The sequence below is a fragment of the Pseudorasbora parva genome, chromosome 10, assembly GCF_024679245.1.
Source record: "Pseudorasbora parva isolate DD20220531a chromosome 10, ASM2467924v1, whole genome shotgun sequence".
Lineage (NCBI taxonomy): Eukaryota > Metazoa > Chordata > Actinopteri > Cypriniformes > Gobionidae > Pseudorasbora > Pseudorasbora parva.
Genome location: NC_090181.1, coordinates 18,271,570 through 18,298,431, shown reverse-complemented (window position 1 = coordinate 18,298,431; position 26,862 = coordinate 18,271,570). Strand labels below are relative to the sequence as shown.

Genomic DNA, 26,862 nt, shown 5'->3' with positions numbered 1-26,862 from the left:
GTTTTTGTCCATGCATTTCACAAAACTGCATATCAAAGGGAAAGTAAAATGTTATAGCATAGTGTATATATATATATATATATATATATATATATATATATATATATATATATTGCATAAAGATTGTTTGCATTGTGAAATTATTTAAATAAAATTAAGCCAGTTTTTGTATGCTGAAACATTATTATGTATATTGTATGCTATTACATATACAGTGAGGGAAATAAGTATTTGAACTTCCTGCTATTTTGTAAGTTCTCCCACTTGGAAATCATGGAGGGGTCTGAAAATGTCCTCATATGTGCATGTCCACTGTGAGAAACATAATCTAAAAACATCACAATACATGATTTTTTAACTATTTATTTGTATGATACAGCTGCAAATAAGTATTTCAACACCTGTCTATCAGCTAGAATTCTGACCCTCAAAGACCCGTTAGTCTGGCTTTAAAACGTCCACCTCCATTCCATTTATTGTCCTAAATTAGATGCACATGTCTGAGGTCGTTAGCTGCATAAAGACACCTGTCCACCCCATAGAATCAGTAAGAATCCAACTACTAACATGGCCAAGACCAAAGAGCTGTCCAAAGACACTAGATACAAAATTGTACACCTCCACAAGGCTGGAAAGTGCTATGGGGATATTGCCAAGCAGCTTGGTGAAAAAAAGGTCACTGTTGGAGCAATCATTAGAAAATGGAAGAAGCTTGGATCTACCTCGGACTGGGGCTCCATGCAAGATCTCACCTTATGGGGTCTCAATGATCCTAAGAAAGGTGAGAAATCAGCCCAGAACTACACGGGAGGAACTGCATGGTCAATGACCTGAAAAGAGCTGGGACCACCGTTTCCAAGTTTACTGTTGGTAATAAACTAAAATGTCATGGTTTGAAATCATGCATGGCACGAAAGGATCCCATGCTTAAACCAGCACATGTCCAGGCCCGTCCTAAGTTTGCCAATGACCATTTGGATGATCCAGAGGAGTCATGGTGGGAGAAAGTTATGTGGTCAGAAGAGACCAAAATAGAACTTTTTTGTCATAATTCTACTAAACGTGTTTGGAGGAAGATGAATGATGAGTACCATCCCAAGAACACCATCCCTACTGTGAAGCATGGGGGTGGTAGCATAATGCTTTGGGGGTGCTTTTCTGCCCATGGGACAGTGCAACTGCACTGTATTAAGGAGAGGATGACCGGGGCCATGTATTGCGAGATTTTGGGGAACAACCTCCTTCCCTCAGTTAGAGCATTGAAGATGGGTCGAGGCTGGGTCTTCCAACATGACAATGACCCGAAACACACAGCCAGGATAATCAAGGAGTGGCTCTGTAAGAAGCATATCAAGGTTCTGGCGTGGCCTAGCCAGTCTCCAGACCTAAACCCAATAGAGAATATTTGGAGGGAGCTCAAACTCCTTGTTTCTCAGTGACAGGCCAGAAAACTGTCTGATCTAGAGAAGATCTGTGTGGAGGAGTGGGCCAAAATCCCTCCTGCAGTGTGTGCAAACCTGGTAAAAAAACTACAGGAAACGTTTGACCTCTTTAATTGCAAACAAAGGCTACTGTACCAAATATTAACATTGATTTAATATAGCCTACACAGTCCTAAAATAGGGCGTTTCCCCCACTCTGGCCTATACATAAATGTAAATATTTGGAAAACAATTGTTTTTGGTTGAATGCAGAAGTTCAAAGAGTTCTAAAAAGAAAGTAAAAAACAAACAAACAAAAAACAGAAAAGCTGTGAAGCTGTTTACATTTTTATTTATTTATTTTATCCTCCCTGTTATTATCTTTTGATAGTTTTCCCCATCTGTTAGACCCGTTGTGTTTTGTAATGTTTTTATTTGTTTATGTAATTAATTTAACGTTTTTTATTTATTTATTTTTTAATTTAATTATTTATTTTTTATTGTTGTTTATCCTAAGGTACTCCCTAGATTTATTTATTTATTTAAATCCAGACTGAGTTTCTGAGTGAGCATTTTCGTTGGGACTTTAAACATGACTTTAAACGTCCCCTTGAATCTAAAGGAGCTCAGGAGTGTATTCGAGAAAGCAAGGTTAATTAACCGTCACATGCCTATCCACCTTGAACTCTCGGTTGATTAACCCAAACCTTGCTTACTCGAGGTAAGCTGGTTTCAAAAACGAGTACCGGAGTAATTTCAGAGTCTCCTGTTAATGCACAAGGCAGAACGAAGGGAGAATACGGATTATATTGTTTGTTTGAAGCTAATTAATTGAATGCAGATTCATGTGTAAAATTAAGGTCAATATTATAATACTATAACTGAAACAAATTTGGTTATATAAACAACTAACGTTATAATAATTATAAATATATTAAAAACGTATTAAATATATATTTCGAACTACCCGGTTCGAACTAAATCCGTTTATTGAACTAGCGAAATAATTTATACTATTTTGTTGTCTTTTTACATATAGTTTGATAAAATCAATTGAAAAATGAAGGGAAATTCATAGATGTACATATATGTAATTTGCGGAGAAACATTTGATGGTACACTCTTTATGCAGTTCCCTTATTATGAAAGAAATAAAGGCAGTTTGTTGTGTTCGTAAAAGATTCGGCCGGGGCTTTTTTTTTTTAAAGAATCAAGTAAATGATTCAATGATTCAGTCATCGCCACCCATTGGAGTAACATGAGCGTAATGAAAAACTGAAATGATTCAAAAGCTTCGATTCACTGGGTTGAATCAAAATCCCTACCGGTACGATAAACACTAAACAGCTGTCAACCATCAGGGCAACTGATGCGTTTACGTAAAGCTTAAGAGTTTTTTATTATTTTTATTATTTGTTGGTCGGAGGGCCAACCTAAAGAACAAATACTACAAAATGGTGAGTGTTAGAAGGCGAATAAAACTCGTAAATTACTGTAACGTTATGCTATTTGGCGTTGCCTGGCTAATCATTGAAGAAAACGTTAGCTCATCTAAAGTTAGTTAACGTACTTTATTTTATGAAGGTAAGCTTCACATTCACTCTAACGTCTGTAAATGTGATAGTCTCCGTGTTTCTGTGTTTGGACAAGGTACGTCCACTTAGACAAGATCGTAAAATCAAACTCAAACCGCTAAAGGGAAACGCCATCGGACTCAATCTGCTCAGAATGCGAACAATACTGACGTGAGTATTTTGAAAACGATATATATATATATGTATGAATGTGTGTATATGTATGAATTTATTCATAAATTCTGTGTATTTTTATTTTAGTGACCAGTCTGACTCAATGGTCAGCACTAAGAGCAATGCTCAACCTGTCACACGATATTTTGAACAACCGTTTAAACGCTTCAACTACGCGCTGCAGTCCAGCTGGAGGTGTGACACAAGGTTTCACCTCACTAAAAATAGTCAATGGATTGATCTGCATTGATTTGCTAAGGAAAATTAATGTGTCTTGATCTTTGTTCCGACAGGAAACCTCTTACCAACGGTCTTTTTGTAGGTAAGGACGGTTTTTACTTTCTAATAAGCCCTGTCATTGGTTATAATATTTTCCTCATTCCATTTGTTGTGGTACTGTAATTCAAACTATATCCTAAATGGGATCTATACAGATGCATCCAGTAATGCAGACAAGGAGACCAGAGATACACTGGCAGACAGCTTGATGGATACAGAATATGAAGATATTTTGTCATCTGTTGACACAGGTTGTTTAAAATACTAATTTTTTGAATTTATAAATAACCTATCATAGAATTAAAAAAAACCAACTGGCAGCGTACTGTTTTATTGTAGTGGTTAACTGTATAAAGCATACTGTTTCTTGCATATTTCTTTCATATTTCTTTCATATTTCTACTGCATGTTTCTAAGGCCTCTAAATGATTAAGATTGTGCACAACAGGTTTTCCAGCAATGTTTTGACTATGTACCATAATTATGCACTCTGTCATCTGATTGATAGCTAAAGGCACAATATGTAAGATTTTGTATTAAAATATGCAAAAACCACTAGAACAATGTTATATTTTGTTGACTTGTGTACTTGCATTACCCCAAATTTTCCAAGAATGTTCAAATCCCCCCCCCCTTTCTCTCTTTGTTTCTTTTTTTTAATTTTTATTTTACCAGGACCATGTATGCGTCGCTAATCAATGACATCATACCTCCCTTTTATATATATATATATATATATATATATATATATATATATATATATATATATATATATATATATATATATATATATATATATATATATATATATATATATTTTTATATATATATTTTTATATATATATATATACCGGTAGTCTTATTGTTTGAATCTCGTTTTCTTGATTTACCGCAAATACCATGTTTTACCATGATAATATTGATCTAGCTTACCACAGTTTGCAACAAGTGTCTCACAGTAGCCGCTCGTCTCTAATTATCAATCTCTCAGAGGCCACATTGTGCTCCCACAACACTCGGCCATGCTCCGCTTTATACTACAGTAACATTAATCATTTCATCCATAAACATATTTCTGCCCGAGTCCCGTCCCGATTCTTTTCCACCGGCTGTGAGGTAAAGATGACATATCCCATGAATCTGTGCTCAATCTATGATTTGTTTTGAATAGGTGACCTTTAGTGGCGAAAAACTACATATTGTGCCTTTAATGCTTTTTTTTTTTATTAAGTAAAATACCCTTTAGTATAAATCTAAAAACGTTCTCCTCTCAGGTAACACATGACTTAGCTGTGAAATCTTTACTGATTTTTCTAAAGTAAACTTAGTGTTAGTTCACCCAAAAAATGAAGATTTGTCATTAATTACTTACCCTCATGTCGTTGGACACCCATAAGACCTCCGTTCATCTTTGAAACACAAATGAAGATATTTTTGTTGAAATCCGATGGCTCAGAAAGGCCTCCATTGACACCAATGTCATTTCCTCTCTCAAGACCCATAAAAGGCACTAAAGATGTCATTACAAAGCCCATCTCACTACAGTGATTCAACAATAATTTTATGAAGCGACAAGAATTAAATAATTACCTATATAGTGATGGACTGATTTCAAAACAAAGCTTAGAACGGTTATAAATCAGTTTATTGATTCATGATTCATAACAGCTTGAAGCTTTGTTTTGAAATCGGCCCATCACTATATGTCGTTATTTAGTTGTTTTTTTTGCTCACAAAAACTATTCTCGTTGCTTCATAAAATTATTGTAGAACCACTGTAGTGAGATGGGCTTTGTAACGACGTCTTTAGTGCCTTTTATGGGTCTTGAGAGAGGAAATTAGATTAATGTCAATGGAGGCCTTTCTGAGCCATCGGACTTTAACACAAACATCTTCATTTGTGTTCTGAAGATGAACCGAGGTCTTTCGGGTGTCGAACGACATTAGGGTTTAGGGGTTAAGTAAGTAATGACAATTTTCATTTTTGGGTGAATTAACCCTTTAAGATTAACTTTTATATTGGTAGAAATATAAAAGACAATAATCATACTCGAGGAAAAAACAAGGTTAAACTTCTTTTCTTATCTGCTAACAGCTGCTTTTGTGGTTCACAAGAAAAGCACTTTTAAGGAATTTATTGATGACTCGTCGCCGAAAAAACAACTCCAACGGAAATATCGAATGAGAGATGAGGTATAAAAGGAATGAATGGAAAAAAAATGTGCTTGTAACATTTTGATGTTTAAAACTGATTGAACCAATGTTGCACCTCCTCCACCCCCCAACAGTTTGGAAACGTCACCCGTCGTGTCAAAAATCCAACTGCCAAGAAGGACATGTCACCACAACGGCCAAACAGTCTTACGCTCAACATTAGATGTTTTAAAGTTGGAACGCTGACTAAGACATTCAGAAGATCTGATGCTCTGACCCCCCAATGCACTGTAATATTGATTAGAGGTTTACTGAATTCCATAATGCATAGATTAGAATTCAACCTCTGATATAATCCCATATACTGTTTGTGTCTTTCATTTACAGCTTGCAGTGGATTACATTGAGATTGCAAATGAAGGTAAAGCGTGTGCACATTCTCAAACAGCAGGTTTTGTTTGGATGCTTACGATTGATTCCTCAAAGATTAACATTTGGAAAAGTTTTTAACTTTTTTAACATGTATAGTAAACCCATTTGAGTACCTACAGTCATTCCAAATATGCAATGCTTCATTGCGTTATTACATTTTTTTCTTCTCTTTTATTAACAGGACGAATAGAAGCATCAGATGTGATTGCTTGTGAATGGTGCACGGTGCAGAAGCTGCCGGCCCTGTTTCTACAGACAACACCTGAGATATGCCTTCAACTGCAGGTCCAGCTAGACATGTTTGAAGATGATTCAAGCGTATGGTGTGACTGCCAGAGCAGGAGTGAGTCGCAAGTCTATCCATGATGAAATGTGACTGCTGTTCTTGCGTCAAGATTTAAATGATGTAAAATGCTTTCTATTCTCTCCTCAGATGAAAAGGAGAAATATGTTGTCCTTATCTTTGAGAACGAGCTCACACTCCCAGTAGAAATCACCCTTGAGGAAATATTCACAGAGATGGGCAAGCGTAATAACATCAGCTGTTTTCCAGTTAAGTTGTCATTTGAAGAAGCCAATCTCAGACTGAAGACACACAACTGTGCCCAAAAACAGGAGGTGGGTCAAGATATGCAGTTCATATACGTTTGTCTTTATTTACTCACCCTCATGACATTTCAGACCTGTATTTCTTCTTAATACTATCATCGTTTCAAACGTCCTCACATTAGCCATTCATAGATCAAATAAACGGCTAATATAACTATTGCTGTTTATTATAACTATTATAGTGAACATTTTTAATTAATGTGTATTTTTTTTAGGTGTAAAAATAAGTGACTATTTGGATCTTTGTACCCATGTGGACTTAAAAATGACTAGTGCTCTTCAGGCTTACTCTGTATATTGCTTTTGCTTTCTTTCTACTGTCTTGTCCAGTAGCATTTATTTTATTTTGATGTGTTCAGATTGCTATACTTCAGCCTGAAGAGGATGAACTTCCTGTAATGAGTCAGGTTTCTCAAAATTCTTATTTCTTTCCTTTAGGTTTTCCTTTTGAATAAATCAATACATGTAAACATTTATTATGCTGATTTAAAGGTGCACTAGTAATTTACTTTATATCTGGACTTAAAAAGGACTAGTTCTCTTCAGTCATCTTCAGTGTTGTTGCTTTCTTTCTGCTGTCCTGTCCAATAACATATTTCATGTTGCTGTGTTTAGATCGCCTTGCTTCAATTTGAAGATGATGAACTTCCTGCCAAGTGTCAGGTTTCTCAAACTTTTCCTTTCCTTTCCTTTCCTTTCCTTTCCTTTCCTTTCCTTTCCTTTCCTTTTTTCTTTTAATACTAATTTTCTTTTTCTTTTCTTTCTTTTTCTATTCCTTTCTTTTCTTGTCCCTTTACTTATATTTTCCTTTTAATTTCCCTTCCCTTTTATTTCCACTTCCATTTCCTATTACTTTCTTATTTCTTTTCTCTTCCTATTTCCCAGTCCTTTTACTTCCATTACTCTTTCCTTTACATGTTTTCTTTCCTTTTTCCTTTTAATTAAATTCTCTTTACCCCATTTATCTGTATTTTTACTCCTTTTCTTTATTTTCCTTGTCCTTTAAAAAAGACACCTTCCTGCTCTTACTTTAATTTGCCTTTTTATTTTTCCTTTCTATTTCCTTTTCCTTTCACTTTCTCTTTCCTTAGCCCTTTCCAATTCCTGTTAAATGAATACAAATTCAATAAAATATAAGTCTTTGAGCACCATTGACACAATAGAGCAATATAAATCTGCCTTTAACATCTTTTTCAGTTGTTTAGCTCTTTCTCTCAACATTCAGCAGGCCTTGTTGCCATTTTCGTCCACTCCTGATGCTCGTCAATGTGAAATTGCAACCCTCAGTATCTCTGACAGTGATGAGGACGATTTGATAGAGCTCCCTTCATCGGCCAAACAGGAAATCAAAAAGTCAGTTGACTGGCCTAAACTGAGCTGATCATTTATTGCGATGTTCTTATCTAGAAAACCTCTTTTCACCATCTTTTTGCAGACTGGTTGTGTACCCACCTCCTCCAGCTAAAGGGGGTTTAACCATCACAGAGGAGGACCTCAACTGTCTTGAGGAAGGAGAATTCCTAAACGATGTGATCTTAGACTTCTATCTAAGGTTGAAGTGGTAAAAGTACAAAGTAAAATCGACCTTAGTCCATTGGCACTGTAATGACTTACATCTCGTTTCTGGCCAGGTATTTGGTCTGCGAGCAGCAGGAAAAGGAGGATGCCACTAAGTATCATGTATTCAGTTCTTTCTTCTTTAAGCACCTCACTCAGGAGGATCATAAAAGGCTTCCAGGAACTACAGGTTTATCGTATGTATAGAATATGGTCTTTTAAAATACTTAACCATATTTGGTATAAACACTGGACTGTATCTCAGTATTCAGGAGTGCCGGCACAATCGGGTGAAAACGTGGACCAGGAAAGTAAACCTTTTTGAGAAGGACTTTATATTTGTCCCGATTAATCAAATGTAAGTCTTGACAAAACTGCACATAATGCAATCCCTCGTGATCTTTTTCAAATGTTCTTGCTGATGTTTATGTTGTGTAGGTTATTTAAAATAAAGAGCACGACTTAATAAGAGCCCCTCCTTTGCAATATCTCCTAAGGGCTCACTGGTACCTGGCTGTCATCTGTTTTCCTGGCAAGATTTCACAGACCAGTGATTTGGATCTTTGCCTTAGTGAGGCAAGGCATTCTGTGGAGTATCTTTTCAATCAGTCTCCCCCCAATCCCATGTCCCTCTTCTACTCTCCAGAATCCTCAAAGCAATTCTCCAGATGGAGTCAATCCATAGGTAATTTAGAAAGCTGATGTGGTGCCAGTGCAAAAGTGGTAGTGTTAGGGGAAGGACAAAATATGTTAATTATTTTTCTTTTGCTGTTTTGAGTGAAATATGGGATGGAAATCCTAACTGTTCCATGATACAGCACTGTGTGGCACTTTTTGTTCACTCGATTTTTATTTTATTTTATATTTTATATTTTATTTTTATTTTGGGGGGTGGGGTGTTTTTGATGAATAGAAAATTCAAAGAACATTTATTTGAATAAAAAAAATCTAACATTTTAAATGTCTTCACTGACACTTTAGATCAATTAAATGCATTATTTCTGAAGAAAATTAGACATTTCTTAAAAATAAAAAAATATGGTATTACTGACCCAACATTTTGAACAGTGTACTTCCATGATCTTCTGAGGAATGTGTAAATTATTTATTATACCTCATTATGGTGATTTTTTCCAATAATAGGTGACTTCGACCAGAGTGTTTGCTTCCTTTCAGATGATGAGGCTGAGGATGACGTTAAAGTAATGTGAATTAATCTTTCTTATTTACATCAGTAAAGACAGAAATAACCTTTTCTATTTCTGATTCACAGGCCGTCAAGAACAGATCTGTGCTTAACAGTGTCTCTAAACCGTAAGTCAAGGACATTTTCTCTCCCTCAGATGCCCTTACTAAAGAATCTTTTTTTTACCCATCACTAGATGGCAGTAACACTTTCTGTTAGTCGATGAAATGCTTCATTGTACCCTCTCTCTGTCTGTCTGTCTGTGTTTGTAGGCCATGCATACTCATCATGGACTCCCTCACCTGCAGTGGGAGAGCATCAGTGGTGCAGATACTCCAAGAGTAATTATCTTCTTCTGTTTCAAGTGGTTGATTCTTTTTGCACCTGCGCGTTAACAGCGAGCACACACTTTCTCTTGTTCTTCTGTATCCTGCATTAGGCAGCAAATGTTACCAATTTTCCTGTGAGACAAAATTCTGTCCTCAAGGGTGAGTTTGGCAGCTTAGAAAGCCACGTCCTGCACTGGACCGCATTCAAATCTCATTGGAGATGTTTTGTATAGGCTTATTAGAAAGAATAATTTGTTTAAATCAATTCCAAGGACTCATAGCTGACTTACAAATGGAAATCTGCCCCCCAAACCAACCAAACCTCATGAATGTTAGCCGTTAAATTTACCTTGGGTAGCATATTTAAAATGGTAGAATACACAATAAATCCTAAAAATGTTTGAACACAAGATAATATTGCCATTCAAGGCACTTATTTTGTGTAAATCAAAGATACTTGCAAGAGGAATGGAAGGTCAAAATGGGCTCTCAGCAGAGTTTTGGAAAGGAAGCGATGAAAGGATGGAGTCCCCTCGTCCCACAGCAGGATAACTTTACAGACTGTGGCATCTACGTCCTGCAGTATGTGGAGAGCTTCATCAAGGTATTTTCTCTTTGTAGAAACTGATGAGCACCTGTTTCTTTTTAAATGTTTAGCATGGCATGCATTTTTTTTCTCTTTTTAAAAGTATCGTTCTTGCTAATATTTTAGGACCCACCACAAACTTTCCATAACAACATGGACCTGAATGGCTGGTTTTCACGGAGGACAGTGAAGAGGAAGAGGGAGATAATCAAACGGCTCATTCTCAAATTGCACAGACAGCAAAGAGTTTAATTATTTTTGCTTAATTATTTATTCATGCTTCCTACAGACCGTTTCATGTTATTACAATCTCAACTTCTTCCTAACTTTCCTATAAGGAAAAAAATTGGCAGCTTTAATTTAAGAATATTAAATGAATGTTATTTTCTTTGAAAATGGATGATTTGTTCTTGAAATTCAATAAAATATCTGTAAATAGAATCAAAATAAAATGACCTGTTGCTGAATCTACATGAGGTTTTGTTCTTGAGATGTGAAAAATGGTGGTGGTGGTGGTGGGGTAATTATTTGGCTTGTGTAACTATTAAATTTAAATTATAATGCATATCGTCACAAAGGCGCTTTTTTCAGAATTAGTTTTTTACTTGTGTACAATCTCCACTTCAGCAGCTATTCTGGAAATTAATGCAAATTGGTCTATACAGTCCCTGACAAAAGTCTTGTCGCTTGTGTACAAATTGACCTAAAGTGCCGCTGAAATATATTTCTAATCAAGATTTTTTTTTACAAGAAATGGCTTATTTTAATCCCACCAGCTTTTGTGGTAATGTTTCAGTGAAAAACTAAACTTTCAAAAAGTATTCTAATATTCACAGCTTGGTAAAGCCCATTGAGTCAATTTTTGCAAAGACATAAGTGTTGTCACCTTATCATATGAGCTTCACCTGTGACTAATAATGGATCAATTAGGTCTCAAGTGTGTATAAAAAGAACCCCAGTACGCTAGACCTTCACATCAACTGCAACTAGACCTCTGCAAACATGCCTAAGATTCACCCTGAGACTAAAGTTTTGATTATCATGAGGCTGAAGACCAGATCCACTGCTGATGTGTCAGACACCTTCAATGTGTCTCAGCATCAAGTACAGAGGATAAAAAAAGATTTGAAGCCCAGGTCAGGCAGACCCCACAAGACAACTGCTCGAGAGGACCATTTGTTGGCTTGAAAATCCAAGGCCAGCCCATTTTCCACTGCAGCAGAGCTCCACGAGACCTGGTCACCTGAAGTCCCTGTGTCAACCAGAACAGTTTGTCGGATTCTGTCTCGAAATGGCCTCCATGGTCGAATCAGTGCCCAGAAGCCAGGACTAAACAAAAGACAATTGAAAAACCGTGTGGCATTTGCCAAGGCCCACAGCCTGCTAAAAGGATGGACGCTGGAAAAGTGGCAGAAGGTGGATTTTTCAGATGAATCTTCTGTTGAATTACACCACAGTCGCCGCAAATATTGCAGGAGACCTACTGGAGCCAGAATGGATCCGAGATTCACCCAGAAAACAGTAAAGTTTGGTGGCGGAAAAATCATGGTCTGGGGTTACATCCAGTATGGGGGTGTTTGAGAGATCTGCAGGGTGGAAGGCAACATCAATAGTCTAAAATACCTAGAAATCTTAGCTACCTCTTATATTCCCAACCAAAAAAGAGGCCAAATTCTGCAGCAGGACGGTGCTCCATCGCATACTTCCATCTCCACATCAAAGTTCCTCAAGGCGAAGAAGATCAAGATGCTCCAGGATTGGCCAGCCCAGTCACCAGACATGAACATCATTGAGCATATGTGGGGTAGGATGAAAGAGGACGCATGGAAGATGAAACCAAAGAATATTGATGAACTCTGGGAGGCATGCAAGACTGCTTTCTTAGCTATTCCTGATGACTTCATCAATAAATTGTATGAATCCTTGCCAAACCGCATGGATGCAGTCCTTCAAGCTCATAGAAGTCATACAAGATATTAAATTTGAATCTCACAGCACCACAACTTAATTTGCTGACATATTTTTGTACTTGCAGTAAATTTGTTCAATTTCTGTATAGGCGACAAAACTTTTGTCTTGCCAAAATTTGACCTTTCTATCTTGATTAAATGATAAATATTTTTTCTGTGAAAATTATTTATTTCAGTGCATTAAACATCATTTGGGAGGGTTTTAGCTTTTCATATGAGCTATTTCTAACACCAATTAATTAATTAAAAGTCAGGTTAATATCAGGTATTTCTAGAAAATAGATAAGCGACAAGACTTTTGTCAGGGACTGTATATAATGACTTAATGTATCATTTGTGTAGATTTAAACATTTTAGAACATTTGTAGTAATAACCAATTCTTAATGTACTATGATCAACTTGGAAAACTAGTGTCTTGCCCTAAAAGAATAGTTCACCCCAAAATGAAAATTCGGTCATTTACTCACCCTGAAGTTGTTCCAAACCTGTATGAATTTCTTCTGCTGTACACAAAATATATTTTGAAGAATGTCTGTAACTAAGCATATTATGGGCTCCATTAACTATATTTATTTTTTTATTTTTTATTCAGAGGAACAAAAAAGTTCACACGGGTTTGGAACAACTTGAGGGTGAGGAAATAATGACAGAATTTTCATTTTTGGGTGAATTATGTCTTTAACAAAATTGCAAACACAACCGTTTTCCCCAACAAATAAAAGTACCCCCAAACATTCTTCCCTTCTGCCATTGGTCAGTCAAAAGGTTAGTCCCTTTCCAAACTCACACCATTGGTTGAACCAGTGTTGCTTTATTGTAGTTGAGATGATCAAATGTACAGCAATTCTGAAGTCTTCAGGGAAATTGTGTTTGTAGTTGTGTATGCATATTTAATTGAAAATTTCTTGGGAAAAAAAAGAATGAAAGTCACATCCATGCCAGATCAATAAGAAAAGAAGGACCCAGTTCTATTTCAAAATTCAAGGACAAAAAAATGAAATGTATACATATCTTATACATATCTCAACTCATTTGCCTTGCCTCTGTCTCTGCTGGAGGGCAGAATTTTTGTCTGTTCACACAGATGATCAAATTGGCATCCTGCACTATCAAGACAGATGAGCATCTGCCTCCCAATACTCAAACTGAAATGCTTGATGTATTTCTGTGTTCCACCCTGGCAAGCATTTTTGGATGATAATGTAACACCTGATCCTTGTGTACTTCAGAGTATAATCAAGACTGGGGGGACCAAATACAAAAAAAATGTAAAAAATATTGACTGACCAAACTGAATATTGGTGTCTGAAGCAAGGGGTCAATGTGCATAAAGTTGCACATATGAGAACTACAAGCAAATAAACAGGATCTATAAGAACATGAAAGTTCATTAAATTCTCAGTTCAAAAGTATCCTCTCATAGCTTGTATATCATTTGATTAACTTTGAAACCTTGAAAAAGACCACCTGTGAAGACCTCACCTTCTCCTCCCTCTATTTGAGATTGCATCCCTGCTGAGTTCTCCATACGAAGAACTTCCTTTATCTCCTTTAATTCTGAAGTGTTAGAGCTAATGAGACTCTTTGAGTGGATCATTCACTCGACGCTCAGTTATTACTTCAGTGCTTTGTGGAATTACCCATCTGCCAGCAGGCCAGCAGCATATGGAATGAGTTGTAATTTAAGCTGAAATGTTTTTAAGGGATTAGTTACCACTGAGGGTATAAGGAGGCCAACCCCAAATTACAAATTTACCGTTTGATTTGTTTCTCTCTTTTTTTTATTTTATTTTTTACTTTTGATTGTATTAATATGCTTAATAAATTAATGAAATTATTTCATATCCAGTCACAAAGTGGGCTCTGAAAAATATTCAACAAAATGAATATTATAATAATACAAATAAAAAGAATTAGTATATACATTAGATTACTCTCTCTCTCTCTCTCTCTCTCTCTCTCTCTCTCTCTCTCTCTCTATATATATATATATATATATATACATACATATATATGTGCAGTGAGGAAAATAAGTATTTGAACACCCTGCTATTTTGTTAATTTTTGCAAGTTCTCCCACTTGGAAATCATGGAAATTGTCATCGTAGGTGCATGTCCACTGTGAGAGACAATACAAAATAAAAATAAAATAAAAATCCAGAAATCACAATGTATGATTTTTTAAGACTATTAATTTGTATGATACAGCTGCAAATAAGTACACCTTAGAAAATCTATGTTAATATCTGGTACAGTAGCCTCTGTTTGCGATGACAGAGGTCAAACGTTTCCTGTAGTTTTTTTTTACCAGGTTTGCACACACTGCAGGAGGGATTTTGGCCCACTCCTCCACACAGATCTTCTCTAGATCAGTCAGGTTTCTGGCCTGTCGCTTAGAAACATGGAGTTTGAACTCCCTCCAAAGATTCTCTATTGGGTTTAGGTCTGGAGACTGGCTAGGCAACGCCAGAACCTTGATATGCTTCTTACAGAGCCACTCCTTGGTTATCCTGGCTGTGTGCTTCAGGTCATTGTCATGTTGGAAGACCCAGCCTCGACCCATATTCAATGCTCTAACTCTAACCTTCCCCAAAATCTCACAATGCATGGCTCCAGTTATCCGCTTCTTAGTACAGTACAGTCGCCCTGTCCCATGTGCAGAAAAACACCCCCAAAGCATGATGCTACCACCCCCATGCTTCACAGTTTGGATGGTGTTCATGGAATGGTACTCATCATTCATCTTCCTCCAAACACGTTTAGTAGAATTATGACCAAAAAGTTCTATTTTGGTCTCATCTGACCACATGACTTTCTCCCATTGACTCCTCTGGATCATCCAAATGTCATTGGCAAACTAGCGTCATAATTCTATTCTTGGGTCCACCAGACCCTCCGGAGGCGTACCCAGTTTGGCGAGTTTCAGCACTTGCTCCAAGAGCTGCGCCTGGATGACGAGCGCTTTCAGTGGTACTTCTGCCTATCCCACGGCCAGTTTGATGACCTGTTGTCCCGCATCGGAGAGGATTACGCTCCAGGACACCAACTACAGGCGCTCCATACCAGCAGCAGAGCGCCTGTCCATCTCTCTTCAGTTAGTAAATGTATATAAGATTTTAAATACAGTACGTTAAATAAAATATATGCTAACCCACATGAAAAAAGACTATAGTATATTACAGTAAAAGTACTCTAGTAAATACTATAGTGTTTTTGAACCATATTTGTTTGCTAGCAAACTATAGTGTTTTTGGACCATATTATAGTAAAGATACTACAGTAAGTTGTAGTATTTACTACACTTTGTTCATTTACTCTAGTATAATTACCATAGTATGGTTCAAAAACACAATAGTATTTACTAGAGTACTTTTATTGTAATAGCCTACTGAGTCTTTTTTTCATGTAAGAATATGTTATCAATCTTTGTCAAAGTGCTCTTTCTAGTGATACTCAGGAGGTCTTTGTATATTAAGTCCTCATTTACTTTCATTTACTGGTACAATCCTGCTTGAACCCACCCTGTTCAGTCAGTTTAATCATATTGTAGTTAACTCCTATAACCTACAAATTACAATATTCTCTTGGCAGTCGAGATACTGTCATGTTTTTTATCTATACCGATGTGTATTGCTTGATTATTAGTTATTGGCACACTACTGATTTTAATACACCATATATACCCTTTTGTTTTAAAGATTCCAAACTGTAATATTGCTAGCAAACAAATATGATACATTTAAGTGAAACAGTTATTCTATATAGTTGATTATGTAACTACAAGTGTACTTGTAATAATATTTATGACAATGTTTTAGGTTTATTGCCACTGGGGACATTCAGGACCATTGCGTCCAGCTACAGGGTTGGTGTCTCCACGGTGTGCCAAATCATCCCCCAGGTAGTGACTGCCATCTGGGACTGCCTTGAGGAGAACTACATGGCTGTGCCCACCACCGATGACTTCGCCGAGGGGCTCTCCTCCTCTGTTGATCTGTGAAATAAAATAAAAAAACAGTGCAATGAGAAATCAGAAAGATGATTTCATGTTCACAGTGACAGTAAAATGTATTTTTAACTGATTTCTCTAGATATTGGAAGAATAACATCAGTGCCTGTGTATGTGGAAAAATTCTCTCAACTTGCATTAACATATATTGCTTTATTAAAGTTATACTTGACACATTTACATATATAAACAGTAGCTTAAAAAGTATGTATGCAGATGATTGGTGGCACACATTGCAATGGAATTGTCTGTATTTACAAATACAATGATTATTAGTAAGGGGACTAATTAATAAACTTTTGTGACTCTGTGAAGGATGAGTGGATACTAATGTTTTGAAATATTGGTTGTACTATTGCCTTCACACACCTGTTGGTTCAGCAGCAGGGGGTGAGGGACCAGGGATTGGGGAGACAGTAGAAGCGGCAGGTGATGCTGGATCACACCGTTCATGATCATTTGCTTCTGTCAAGACAATATGAAATGCTAATACAACACATTGGTAACAATAGTCAGAGAGATACTCCTCATCTGTAAACGATGATGGCATGTATTCCTTGGAATGTGGCTTAAAGGGATAGTTCACTTTGAAATTAAATTTTGATATGTTTTAGCTTACTTTATGGGCATCCGAGATGGAGTATTTGTTTCCCCAGTAGTTTCAATTTTGATCAATTTAGGTCAAACTATTCTTGTCTGTGCCTCACATAATGCAGGTCTATGGTCACCACCTCAAAGAGCATACACAGAGAAGTCCAAATTAAACAATCCCCCATCGTAAGTACACACTGATGGCCTAAGACACGAAACAACAGTTTGTGTGAGAAAACGAACAGTATTTATATCGTTTTTACCTCTTGTACAGCACTATGTCCAACTGATCCGAGGGCGCCCATGCTTGTTTCCTGTTGTGACATTCGCGCGTTCTGGCTTTAGTCTGCGCAAGCACGGAAAGCGCCATAAGTGGTATTACATTCTTGATCAGTGTATTCCTGTTCAAATCAATATGGTTGTGAAAAAAAATTCAACGTTGTCTGTTACTATATCGAAATCTTCTTCAATTGCGATGTCCTGTACATCTAAATATGTTTATATCTTCACAGTGAAAGGTAACACTTCCCAAATTTCTGTGTAAACAATGAGAGACGTACACGCGCGAGAGATCCACTTCCGGCGCTTTCTGCGCTTGCGCAGACTAAAGCCAGAACGCGCGAATGTCACAACCCCTCGGATCAGTCGGACATAGTGGTCTACAAGAGGTAAAAACGATATAAATACTGTTCGTTTTCTCACACAAACCGCTCGTTTCGTGTCTTAGGCCATCAGTGTGTACTTACGATGGGGATTGTTTAATTTGGACTTCCTGTGTATGCTCTTTGAGGTGGTGACCATAGACCTGCATTATGTGAGGCACAGACAAGAACGGTTTGACCTAAAATGATCAAAATTGAAACTACTGGGGAAACAAATACTCCTACATCTCGGATGCCCATGAGATAAACTAAAACATATCAAAATTTTATTTCAAAGTGAACTATCCCTTTAATTCGCTTTATATTCGCGTCCATCGCACCGCATGGAACGCGTCTACCGCGCCACAGGACCTCCAGACGCACGTCAACGTGCCTTTCCATTGACTTAACATGGAAATCATTCCAGATTGTCAGATGTGTATGTTAGTGTAATACCAAAAGTAACCTTGGAAACGGTGGTCCCAGCTCTTTTAAGGTCATTGACCAGTTCCTCCCGTGTAATTCTGGGCCGATTTCTCACCTTTCTTTAGGATCATTGAGACCCCATGAGGTGAGATCTTGCATGGAGCCCCAGTCCGAGGGAGATTGACAGTCATGTTTAGCTAATGATTGCTCCAACAGTGGACCTTTTTTCACCAAGCTGCTTGGCAATTTTCCCGTAGCACTTTCCAGCCTTGTGGAGGTGTACAATTTTGTATCTAGTGTCTTTGGACAGCTCTTTGGTCTTGGCCATGCTAGTAGTTGGATTCTTACTGATTGTATGGGGTGGACAGGTGTCTTTATGCAGCTAACGACCTCAGACATGTGCATCTAATTTAGGATAATAAATGGAGTGGAGGTGGATGTTTTAAAGCCAGACTAACGGGTCTTTGAGGGTCAGAATTCTAGCTGATAGACAGGTGTTCAAATACTTATTTGCAGCTGTATCATACAAATAAATAGTTTAAAAAAAAATCATATATTGTGATTTCTGGATTTTTTAAAATTTAGATTATGTCTCTCACAGTGAACGTGCACCTACGATGACAATTTCAGACTCCTCCATGATTTCCAAGCTGGAGAACTTGGAAAATAGCAGGGTGTTCAAATATATAAATATGTGTTATTTTACTATTATTTTATATGTATTATTTAAATACTTTTATTTCTAAAGCATATGTTAATTTTTCATTGCTAGTTTTAGTTTGTGTTTATCTTTTCATTTTATTTACCTTTAATTAAAATTGATTTCAGTTTTAGTAATCTTTAATTCAGCTTAAACTTTAGTTTTTCAAAAATATGTTTTTTTCCCCCTTTTTTTTCTTAATTCAATCTTCCTCAATTAAGGCTTTTATATCTCAGTATTTTTTATAAAGCATTTGTTAAAAGGTAAGTCAAGTGAGTGTCCACATACAGAAATCAAGCTGTTGTTCGCCTCTGTTGTGTTACTGGCATATGTGCTCTGGCGCACCTTGTACGATTGTTTTTATCTCTGCAATACTCCTGGGATATGCATAAGTCAGTGTGGCATTAAATCTAATTAATGGTGATTCTTCAGGCTTACCAGATGACATAACTGGAAAACTCCTCTTGTGAAATTTTCTGAAGGAGCTGATGCCTAATATAATATGTGGTCAAATACAAGATGTCATTCTGTAAAATGTTGTCAGATACAATGCTTTATTATTGTGAGACTTGGGTGTAAACCTATAGGCTAGAAACTCCCTGTGCAACATTTCATCATGGTCTAAGCCTTTAAACTGAAAACTGTTATTCTCAGCTGTTTTGCTAAGAAATTTGATACAGTGCCACGTAGTGAGATATCATGTGTCCTAATTAGATTTACAAAGTCTGCTTTCAATGAGGTATTAGATTTCAACTTAGGAATACTTCTATAAGTTTTGAATTACAAGCCCATAAAATATTAATGGGTCTCCAGTTTGTATCAGTTGCACCTTTTAGTAACCATGACAATCCAGTGGGAAGCTCTTGACTTTCCCTTCGTCCCTTACCTGACACTTTTTGATCTTCAAAGAAGCTTTTTCAACAAAGTGGGATTCCTTCTTAGAATATTATTTTGCCGTTTACAAAGTGGAAGCTTGATCATTTTGGTTTAATATTAGAAGACCTGGTCCCTGTTTGTGAGTATTTTCCAGGAACATGAGTTATTTTTTTCTAATGTAAACCCTCTGCTGAGAATTTTTTTGCCAATTTGTTTTTAATTTTTTTTTAAGCAGCACGATTTGTGTGGAGGCCTACTGATACAACATAAAAAAATGGTTGAAATTACATTATAATATTTTATTTAGTCATATAAAGTTAAATAGGTTACACATGATATAATATAGCCTATATAATTGCATATAATATAATATTGGCCGAATCTAATAAATAATATGATACATAGACTGAATGTAATATTATAGTAATTAAAGTCAAGAGGGATTTAACATCCTATACTAGGCCTAACATCATACATTACTCAACTTTTATTTTAAGCAAACTGTGTTGACAATGTGTTCAAATAATAGAAAATGTTAAAAAATTACATCATAGTATTATAATTAGGCCTATACATTTATAGCCTATAGGTTACACATAATATAATAGCTCTAATATAATAACACCCCGAATTAATCAACTTTTTAAAGCAAACTGCGTTGTCCAAGCGTTAAAAGTCATGATATCGTGGTCATCGATGGATAAATGCAGTGGCTGTGTTTCAAAAACCTAGTGAGCTGTCTACCTAGGTAGCATTTTGGGGCGTCAGGTAATGCGTTAAGTTGCTGCGCGCCTACGAGGTGCAAAACTTTTGCGCGAGCCTGTAATGGCCGAGACGCTGCACGCGCCTACTGTATGCTGCTCGCAAAAGCTGTATAGATGGGCAGTTCCCTGTGTTTTGAGACACAGCCCGTGTCAGTCGCACTCGCAGCTACTGTGTCACCACTGAGGTCGCTGTTATTCCTGTGGACTTCAGTCTGAAGCCGGACGCACTGAGAGGAAGGACAGCGGCTTTGGAAAAGGGAATATATAACATCGAGGGAATCTGTCACCGCTAACCGGGACAGTCTGTCTCTTCTCTGTCCATAAAGACATCTGCTCTTACGGGATTTGCACATAATGTGAGTGACTTTAATCACTTTATTTATTGCGTGGTTTTTATTTATAGCAGACAGAGGATTGTTGTTTGGTGTTGTTAAGTTGTTTAATTGCTTTTCCAGTAGCGAGCTAGCATGCTGCTAATGAACGTCTCCTAGTCAGGTGAATTTCGTATGTAATTTATTTTAGTAACAAGCTAAATTCTCTTTAAAACACTGGCTTTTAATTGTGACTTTTGTATAGTAATATAGTTGTAGCCTACTGCTAATACGCTTCAAAGCTTCTTGTGTATCAGTTATATGTTTTTTAGTTATATTTACTCGTAGTTTTACATGCAGTTGTTTTTAAGTTATATTATTTAGTTTTTCCTTTAGAGTTTCGCTTTAGTTTGATAACTGTGTTACCAAAGTTTTCCAGAAAATTACTAAAAGCTGAATGTCAATGGAAACTCGACTAGTTGAATGCATTGTTAAAGAGTTTCAATTTTGTGTTCTGAAGTCGTGTAAATCATGGGCCAAGTTAACGTTATTTTTTTTGTGTTTCATATAACTTAATATGAATGAGGGATGCTTTGGCGAATGTAAACTGCAGTGTCTGCGCATGCGCAAATGTTTGGTTAAACGTAATGTTTCCACGGTATATTCTCTCAAGGGTCTTTCCACGAAATGTGTGGTGAGAAATGTGTGGAACACTGACTTAAAAAAATAAAATAAATAAATAAATAAAATAATATATATATTAATTTAAATATGCATTTAAATAATAATAACTGCATCTAATACATTTATGTATAAACTCACGATGTGTGTGTGAATATATATATAAATATATTAGCCAGAAATATCTGGCTAATATATACAAATATATTGGCCTATATTCGTTTTGGAAAAAAAAAACCACTCACAGCTGCCCTGTATTTCTTTAAATGACATCTATGCCTGTGTAGCTACAATGCAAAAAATAAAAAATTAAATTAAATTCCAACCTTCACTGCAGAGAACACTTAATTATGCTAGATAAGGAGCATATTATTCAAAGTAATGGTTTTCATAAATTAAACATTATCATGTCCGTGTATAAAGAATGTTTGTTTTAGTTACTAACTTGAAGCTTGCATACAAACTGAAACATTTGGCTTGATTAAGTTTTTTTTCTTTAGTTCTTGCATATTGAACACTCATTTGAATATTTATAAACCAGCAAAAACGCAGTAAAATGTTTGGCTTTGAAAGTCCCAACGACACTGGCCTCTTTGCATCCTGTTGCGTCCTGTTTTCCATATCCTTTCAGAGGAAGGACAGGGTTTTAAACAGTATGTGTGGTACAGGAAGCTCACACAGTCCTTTCACCCTGAACCATCTCCAATGACAACTTCTGTACTGCTGCCATCAGTAATTATGTGCAATTACTCATCTCTCTATGAACATCTCTGCTTTAAAACCTTGTAGCTGTTGATAGAGCGATGAGCCAAAATATGTGGGGAAAGAAATGTCTGTTGTTGACTATCACAGTAATGTGAACCTGAAGTGTTTCTCACAGTTTTGTTGTTATTTTGGATCTGTTGATTATTGTGGAAGAGACTGTATCTCAGCCAGGCTTTTAAGTATGCCTTGAAATTTACAAAGACTGTGAGTTCATTATCAGTGGAATAATTTCAGTAGAAATATATAGTGGGGGGAAAAAGTATTTAGTCAGCCACTAATTGTCCAAGTTCTCCCACTTAAAAATATGAGAGAGGCCTTTAATTTTCATCATATAGGTACACTTCAACTATGAGACAGAATGAGAAAAAAAAAACAGAAAATCACTTTGTCTGATTTTTAAATAATTTATTTGTAAATTACAGTGGAAAATAAGTATTTGGTCACCTACAAAAAAAAACAAGATTTCTGGCTCTCACGGACCTATAACTTCTTCTTTAAGAGGTTCCCCTGTCCTCCACTCGTTACTTGTATTAATGGCGTCTGATTTGAACTAGGGCAATGTATTGCCAAGAATCTGGCGATACGATACGAATCCCAATACAGGGGTTACGATACGATGTATTGCGATATTGTATCAAAATTTTTTTTTAGAAAGATTCATTTAAAAGAATAAAGAACACAACCATATGCATAAAACATGACAATTAACTGTTTTATTTAATTAATACAGTATCATTTATGTCACTATTTTGTGCAAGTAAAGTGAATGCAGGATTCTTTATGTGTACATATTTTAAAGGTTCACAGTATAGCAGTTTTTAATTTCTAAACTATTTAGCAACAGAATATGCATAGTTCATTCATTCCATGACTAAATGACTCTTTGTTTTATATTTAATACTGTAAAGCTGTTTTCTTTAACGCAGTCTATTGTAAAAAGTGCCATTTCAAGTAGACTACTGAACTGCAGAGCTGGTGTATCCATATCCACATCGCTTTCGATGTGCTACTTTCGTTCTGCTGCCACCGCTGTCAGTTTTGTGTTTATTTTGTTACTGAGAGGAAAATGTGTTCTATTCTATCGAAACGCTTCTAAACAACGTGGATGACGTCAGGATGTTAAGCGAGCTCTCCGATTCAATATTTCCCGAGTACTGGATTTTAACTTGGCCTATTTTGCAAACAAAATGATTTGTCGATTTCCTAAGTGGTTTCTTTGTAGCTCAAGCCAAATTGTGTCCACACTTCAGAGAGCAGAATTCTATCGTCTTGTGAGGTTTGCTAATGCACACAAACACACACCACACACACACCACACACACACGCATCAGATACGTTCTGAGATAACACTCTCATCTAGCGGTTGGGTTGTATACAGTCTGTGGTTTAATTCGAACAGAAAGCCACGAATCTTGGATATAAATATATAAATATCGATATAGTGTTTTTGAGAATCGATACAGTATCGCCAAACAAAATATCGCGATACTCACGTGTATCGATATTTTCTTACACCCCTAGTTTGAACTTGTTATCAGTAGGGATGGGTATCGTTAAGGTCTTAACGATACTGCTTTGCTTATCGGTCCGATACTTTAACGGTATTCTGATCGGTATTTTCTGAGATTTATATATATATATATGTGTGTGTGTATGTATGTATGTATGTATTTGTATATATAATTAACAAAAATAAACAGCCTACACAGTGCTTTCATTTCAGGAAGAATTCTAGTAATTAAATGTAAAATAACACTGCATAGTTTATCATAAATAGCCTAAATTAATGCTTATTAAAGCTGAAGTTATTCATTCAAGAGCTGTGAGTGATTTTCTTTTTGCATTTGGTTGTTTAATTCACAGTAATTCGTCAGCATGCTTATTTACACAGCTGCCTCTTTAAGACAGATGTGAGATCTATAGGCGAATGATAATAGGCAGATGCACTACATTTTCTCCCGACTATATCCATAATAACTACGTCCATTTTAGACACAAACTGTGTTGTGTTTAAGAGACTCTCCAAGCCGGTCATTTTGACATAGATGTTGTGTACATTTGATCGTTTAGACGCGAATGTGAAACCGAAAGTGTAATTTGCTCGTCTCGTTGCGGTCTGTTTCAGAGCGCGCACCGACTTGGGAACAATTTTAATCACTCTTTTTACTATTAAACGTGTCCCAGAATTTACCAACAGTAGCTATACTGTGTTTTACAACAATCACTGATCGTGCTGATTCTGTCATTTTCATCACGTTTGAGTTTTAGGGAGAAATTACGTTGCTGCAAAGGGAATTAAGTTGCGCTAGACATAAATATCATTATTATAATCTTTGGAAAAAATCTAAAATAAAATCAGACTATCACAGATCTAAAGTGTAACCAGACTACGTTTGAATGTTTACTTCTGTCTTCGGCTGTCGTTTGCGCCGCTCTCTCTCTCTCTCTCTCTCTCTCTCTCTCTCTGACGTCACGTGTATTTTCAAAAGTACTGACAGCAGAACCGATAACGTCCAAGCTTATAGATACAATGGTCTTTCAAAATTCACTCCCTACACTGTAAAAAATTATTTAGAAAAAAAGTTACCTTGTTGCCTTAATTTTGAGTTCATTGAAATTAAAATTTGGAATTAATACAATGAACATTTTTTGAAATTCGACAATCTTTATTAAAATATTATTAAAAGATTTTGTTAGCATATTGGGTAGTTGTGTGTGTTTTATTTCCGATGACGCAGTGAAACTGGCCAAATAGTGCTATTTTTGTGATTTATCAATTTTTTTTATATGGTTCAGATACAATGATTCCTTCATTGTATCAACATACATTTTTTATTTCAATAAACTCAAAATTTTTAAAGCAACCAGGTTACTTACTTTTTTTAACTTAGACCAACAAAAACCAACAATTTATTTTTACAGTGTAGTTATCAGTATAAAAGACACCTGCCCACAACCTCAACCAGTCAGACTCCAAACTCCACTATGGCCAAGACCAAAGAACTGTTAAAGGACACCAGAAACAAAATTGTAGACCTGCACCATGCTGGGAAGACTGAATCTGCAATAGTAAACAGCTTTGTGTGAAGAAATCAACCGTGGGAGCAATTATTAGAAAACGGAAGACACACAAGACCATTGATAACCTTCCTCGATCTGGGGCCCCATGCAAGATCTTACCCCGTGGGGTCAAAATGATCACAAGAACGGTGTGCAAAAATCCCAGAACCACATGTGGGGACCTAGTGAATGACCTGCAGAGAGATGGGACCAAACTAATAAAGGCTACCATCAGTAACACACTATGCTGCCAGGTACTCAAATTCTGCAGTGCCAGACGTGTCCTCCTGCTTAAGCCAGTACATGTCCGGGCCGTTTGAAGTTTGCTAGAGACCATTCGGATGATCCAGAAGAGGACTGGGAGAATGTCTTATGGTCAGATGAAATCAAAATACAACTTTTTTTGGTAAAAACTCCACTTGTCGTGTTTGAAGGGGAAATAATGCTGATTTGCACAATACCTACTGTGAAGCATGGGGGTGGAAACATCGTGCTTTGGACTGTTTTTCTGCAAAGGGACCAGGACGACTGATCCGTGTGAAGGAAAGAATGAATGGGGCCATGTATCATGAGATTTGAGGTAAAAACCTCCTTCCATCAGCGAGGGCATTGAAGATGAAACGTGGCTGGGTCTTTCAGCATGACAATGATCCCAAACACAAAAAGCATTTCAAGGTCCTGGAGTCTCCAGATCTCAACCCCATTGGGCTGTCAAAACTGCTCAAAAATGACATTCGAATATTCCCTCTAAAACAAACACGAATATTCAAACTATTCGAACATCTGGGCGCGCATTTTGTCAATGCAGGCATAACATCAACTATTACATAACTACTTGTATAGTATGTCTATTTAAGTTTACACATATTTGACAACGTATTACTTACACAAAAATAAGATTATTATTATAATTATTATTATATATAATTATTATACATAAATTAACCAATGGCAAAGACCGCAGAGCGCAGATCTCTCTCTCTCTCTCTCTCTCTCTCTCTCTCTCTCTCTCTCTCTCTCTCTCTCTCGCCCTCACTGTGGATAACGGTTTAAAATTAACAAACTTTAAGGTTGCGAGACTCGTGACTCTTGTCCCGAATATAGCAGGCTTCATTCAGTGATTGAAACAAATATTATTAATATTAATTGAAGTTTTACAGCATATTGAGCGCTCCGAGTGAGCTCTGCTGTGGTAAACATGGAGCTTTTCCTTGACATGGTAAATAATCACAGCAGTGCAAGCAGTGCATTTATCCTTTATTCATGCAATATCTCCTCAGTCAGTACAGTAGCCTATACTTAAGTGTTTCTGTTTAACGTTAAATAAATGAGCCATGGTATGCTAACTGTATCTTACATAGCTTGCATATAACTTTATCTCACGGCTCAACAATTTTACCTCCTACCGACCAAAATCCAAACGTACTTCCAGACATGACTTTTTAGGTTATGGAGTTAAAATCTCTTTCTCTGCCGCGGTCGAGTTGGGCTCTGCACTTTCTGCCATCTTCACTGCAAGACGCATCCACTTTCAGCTGTGACAGACAGTGCGACTGCTGTCCTGAGACCTGTCCCTGAACCCCCATGCGCGCGCTCACTCACAAAGCAGACAGCCACGCCTCTACTACCGCGGCGGATTCCCCCCCCCCCGTTTTTTTAATTTTATTTTTTATTTTTTATTTGAATATAATTTTCACCTTCGAAATTCGTTTTTTAAAAACTATTCGGGTATATATTCGAATTTAGAATATTCGTTGACAGCCCTA

The 26,862-nt window shown here is 36.7% G+C and overlaps 3 protein-coding genes across 4 annotated transcripts in view; all 3 read left to right on the top strand.

Annotated features, from left to right (window-relative positions):
• Positions 1-2,740: 2,740 nt before the first annotated feature.
• Positions 2,741-8,422, top strand: LOC137090836 (sentrin-specific protease 6-like). Its single transcript, XM_067454784.1, has 15 exons — positions 2,741-2,878; positions 3,072-3,166; positions 3,257-3,364; positions 3,463-3,491; positions 3,604-3,699; positions 5,544-5,641; positions 5,737-5,892; positions 5,990-6,023; positions 6,216-6,377; positions 6,468-6,652; positions 7,003-7,050; positions 7,259-7,306; positions 7,869-7,996; positions 8,079-8,195; positions 8,275-8,422. The coding sequence occupies exons 1-15, from the start codon at positions 2,876-2,878 to the stop codon at positions 8,405-8,407; spliced, it is 1,440 nt and encodes a 479-aa protein (XP_067310885.1). The 5' UTR covers positions 2,741-2,875; the 3' UTR covers positions 8,408-8,422.
• Positions 8,423-8,462: 40 nt separating this feature from the next.
• Positions 8,463-10,759, top strand: senp6b (SUMO specific peptidase 6b). Its single transcript, XM_067454575.1, has 7 exons — positions 8,463-8,558; positions 8,698-8,885; positions 9,344-9,402; positions 9,474-9,514; positions 9,659-9,727; positions 10,169-10,319; positions 10,428-10,759. Coding segments are annotated over exons 1-7 (636 nt in total). The 5' UTR covers positions 8,463-8,556; the 3' UTR covers positions 10,554-10,759.
• Positions 10,760-20,391: 9,632 nt separating this feature from the next.
• myo6b (myosin VIb) overlaps positions 20,392-26,862 on the top strand; it is a 71,318-nt gene continuing 64,847 nt past the window's right edge. The window contains exon 1 of one of the 2 annotated variants that reach the window (XR_010908034.1): positions 20,392-20,635. The gene's annotated coding sequence lies outside the window, so the exon portion shown is untranslated. The remainder of the gene's footprint in view (positions 20,636-26,862) is intronic. The other variant, XM_067455369.1, reaches the window with a different exon arrangement.

Bases quoted from the DNA above. Each gene is read 5' to 3' on its own strand.
- senp6b (XM_067454575.1), top strand. The intron at 9,403-9,473 runs GTAATGTGAATT...TCTGATTCACAG, and splicing joins AGGCTGAGGATGACGTTAAA to GCCGTCAAGAACAGATCTGT. The intron at 9,515-9,658 runs GTAAGTCAAGGA...CTGTGTTTGTAG, and splicing joins CTTAACAGTGTCTCTAAACC to GCCATGCATACTCATCATGG.
- LOC137090836 (XM_067454784.1), top strand. The intron at 5,642-5,736 runs GTATAAAAGGAA...ACCCCCCAACAG, and splicing joins AATATCGAATGAGAGATGAG to TTTGGAAACGTCACCCGTCG. The intron at 6,024-6,215 runs GTAAAGCGTGTG...TTTTATTAACAG, and splicing joins CATTGAGATTGCAAATGAAG to GACGAATAGAAGCATCAGAT.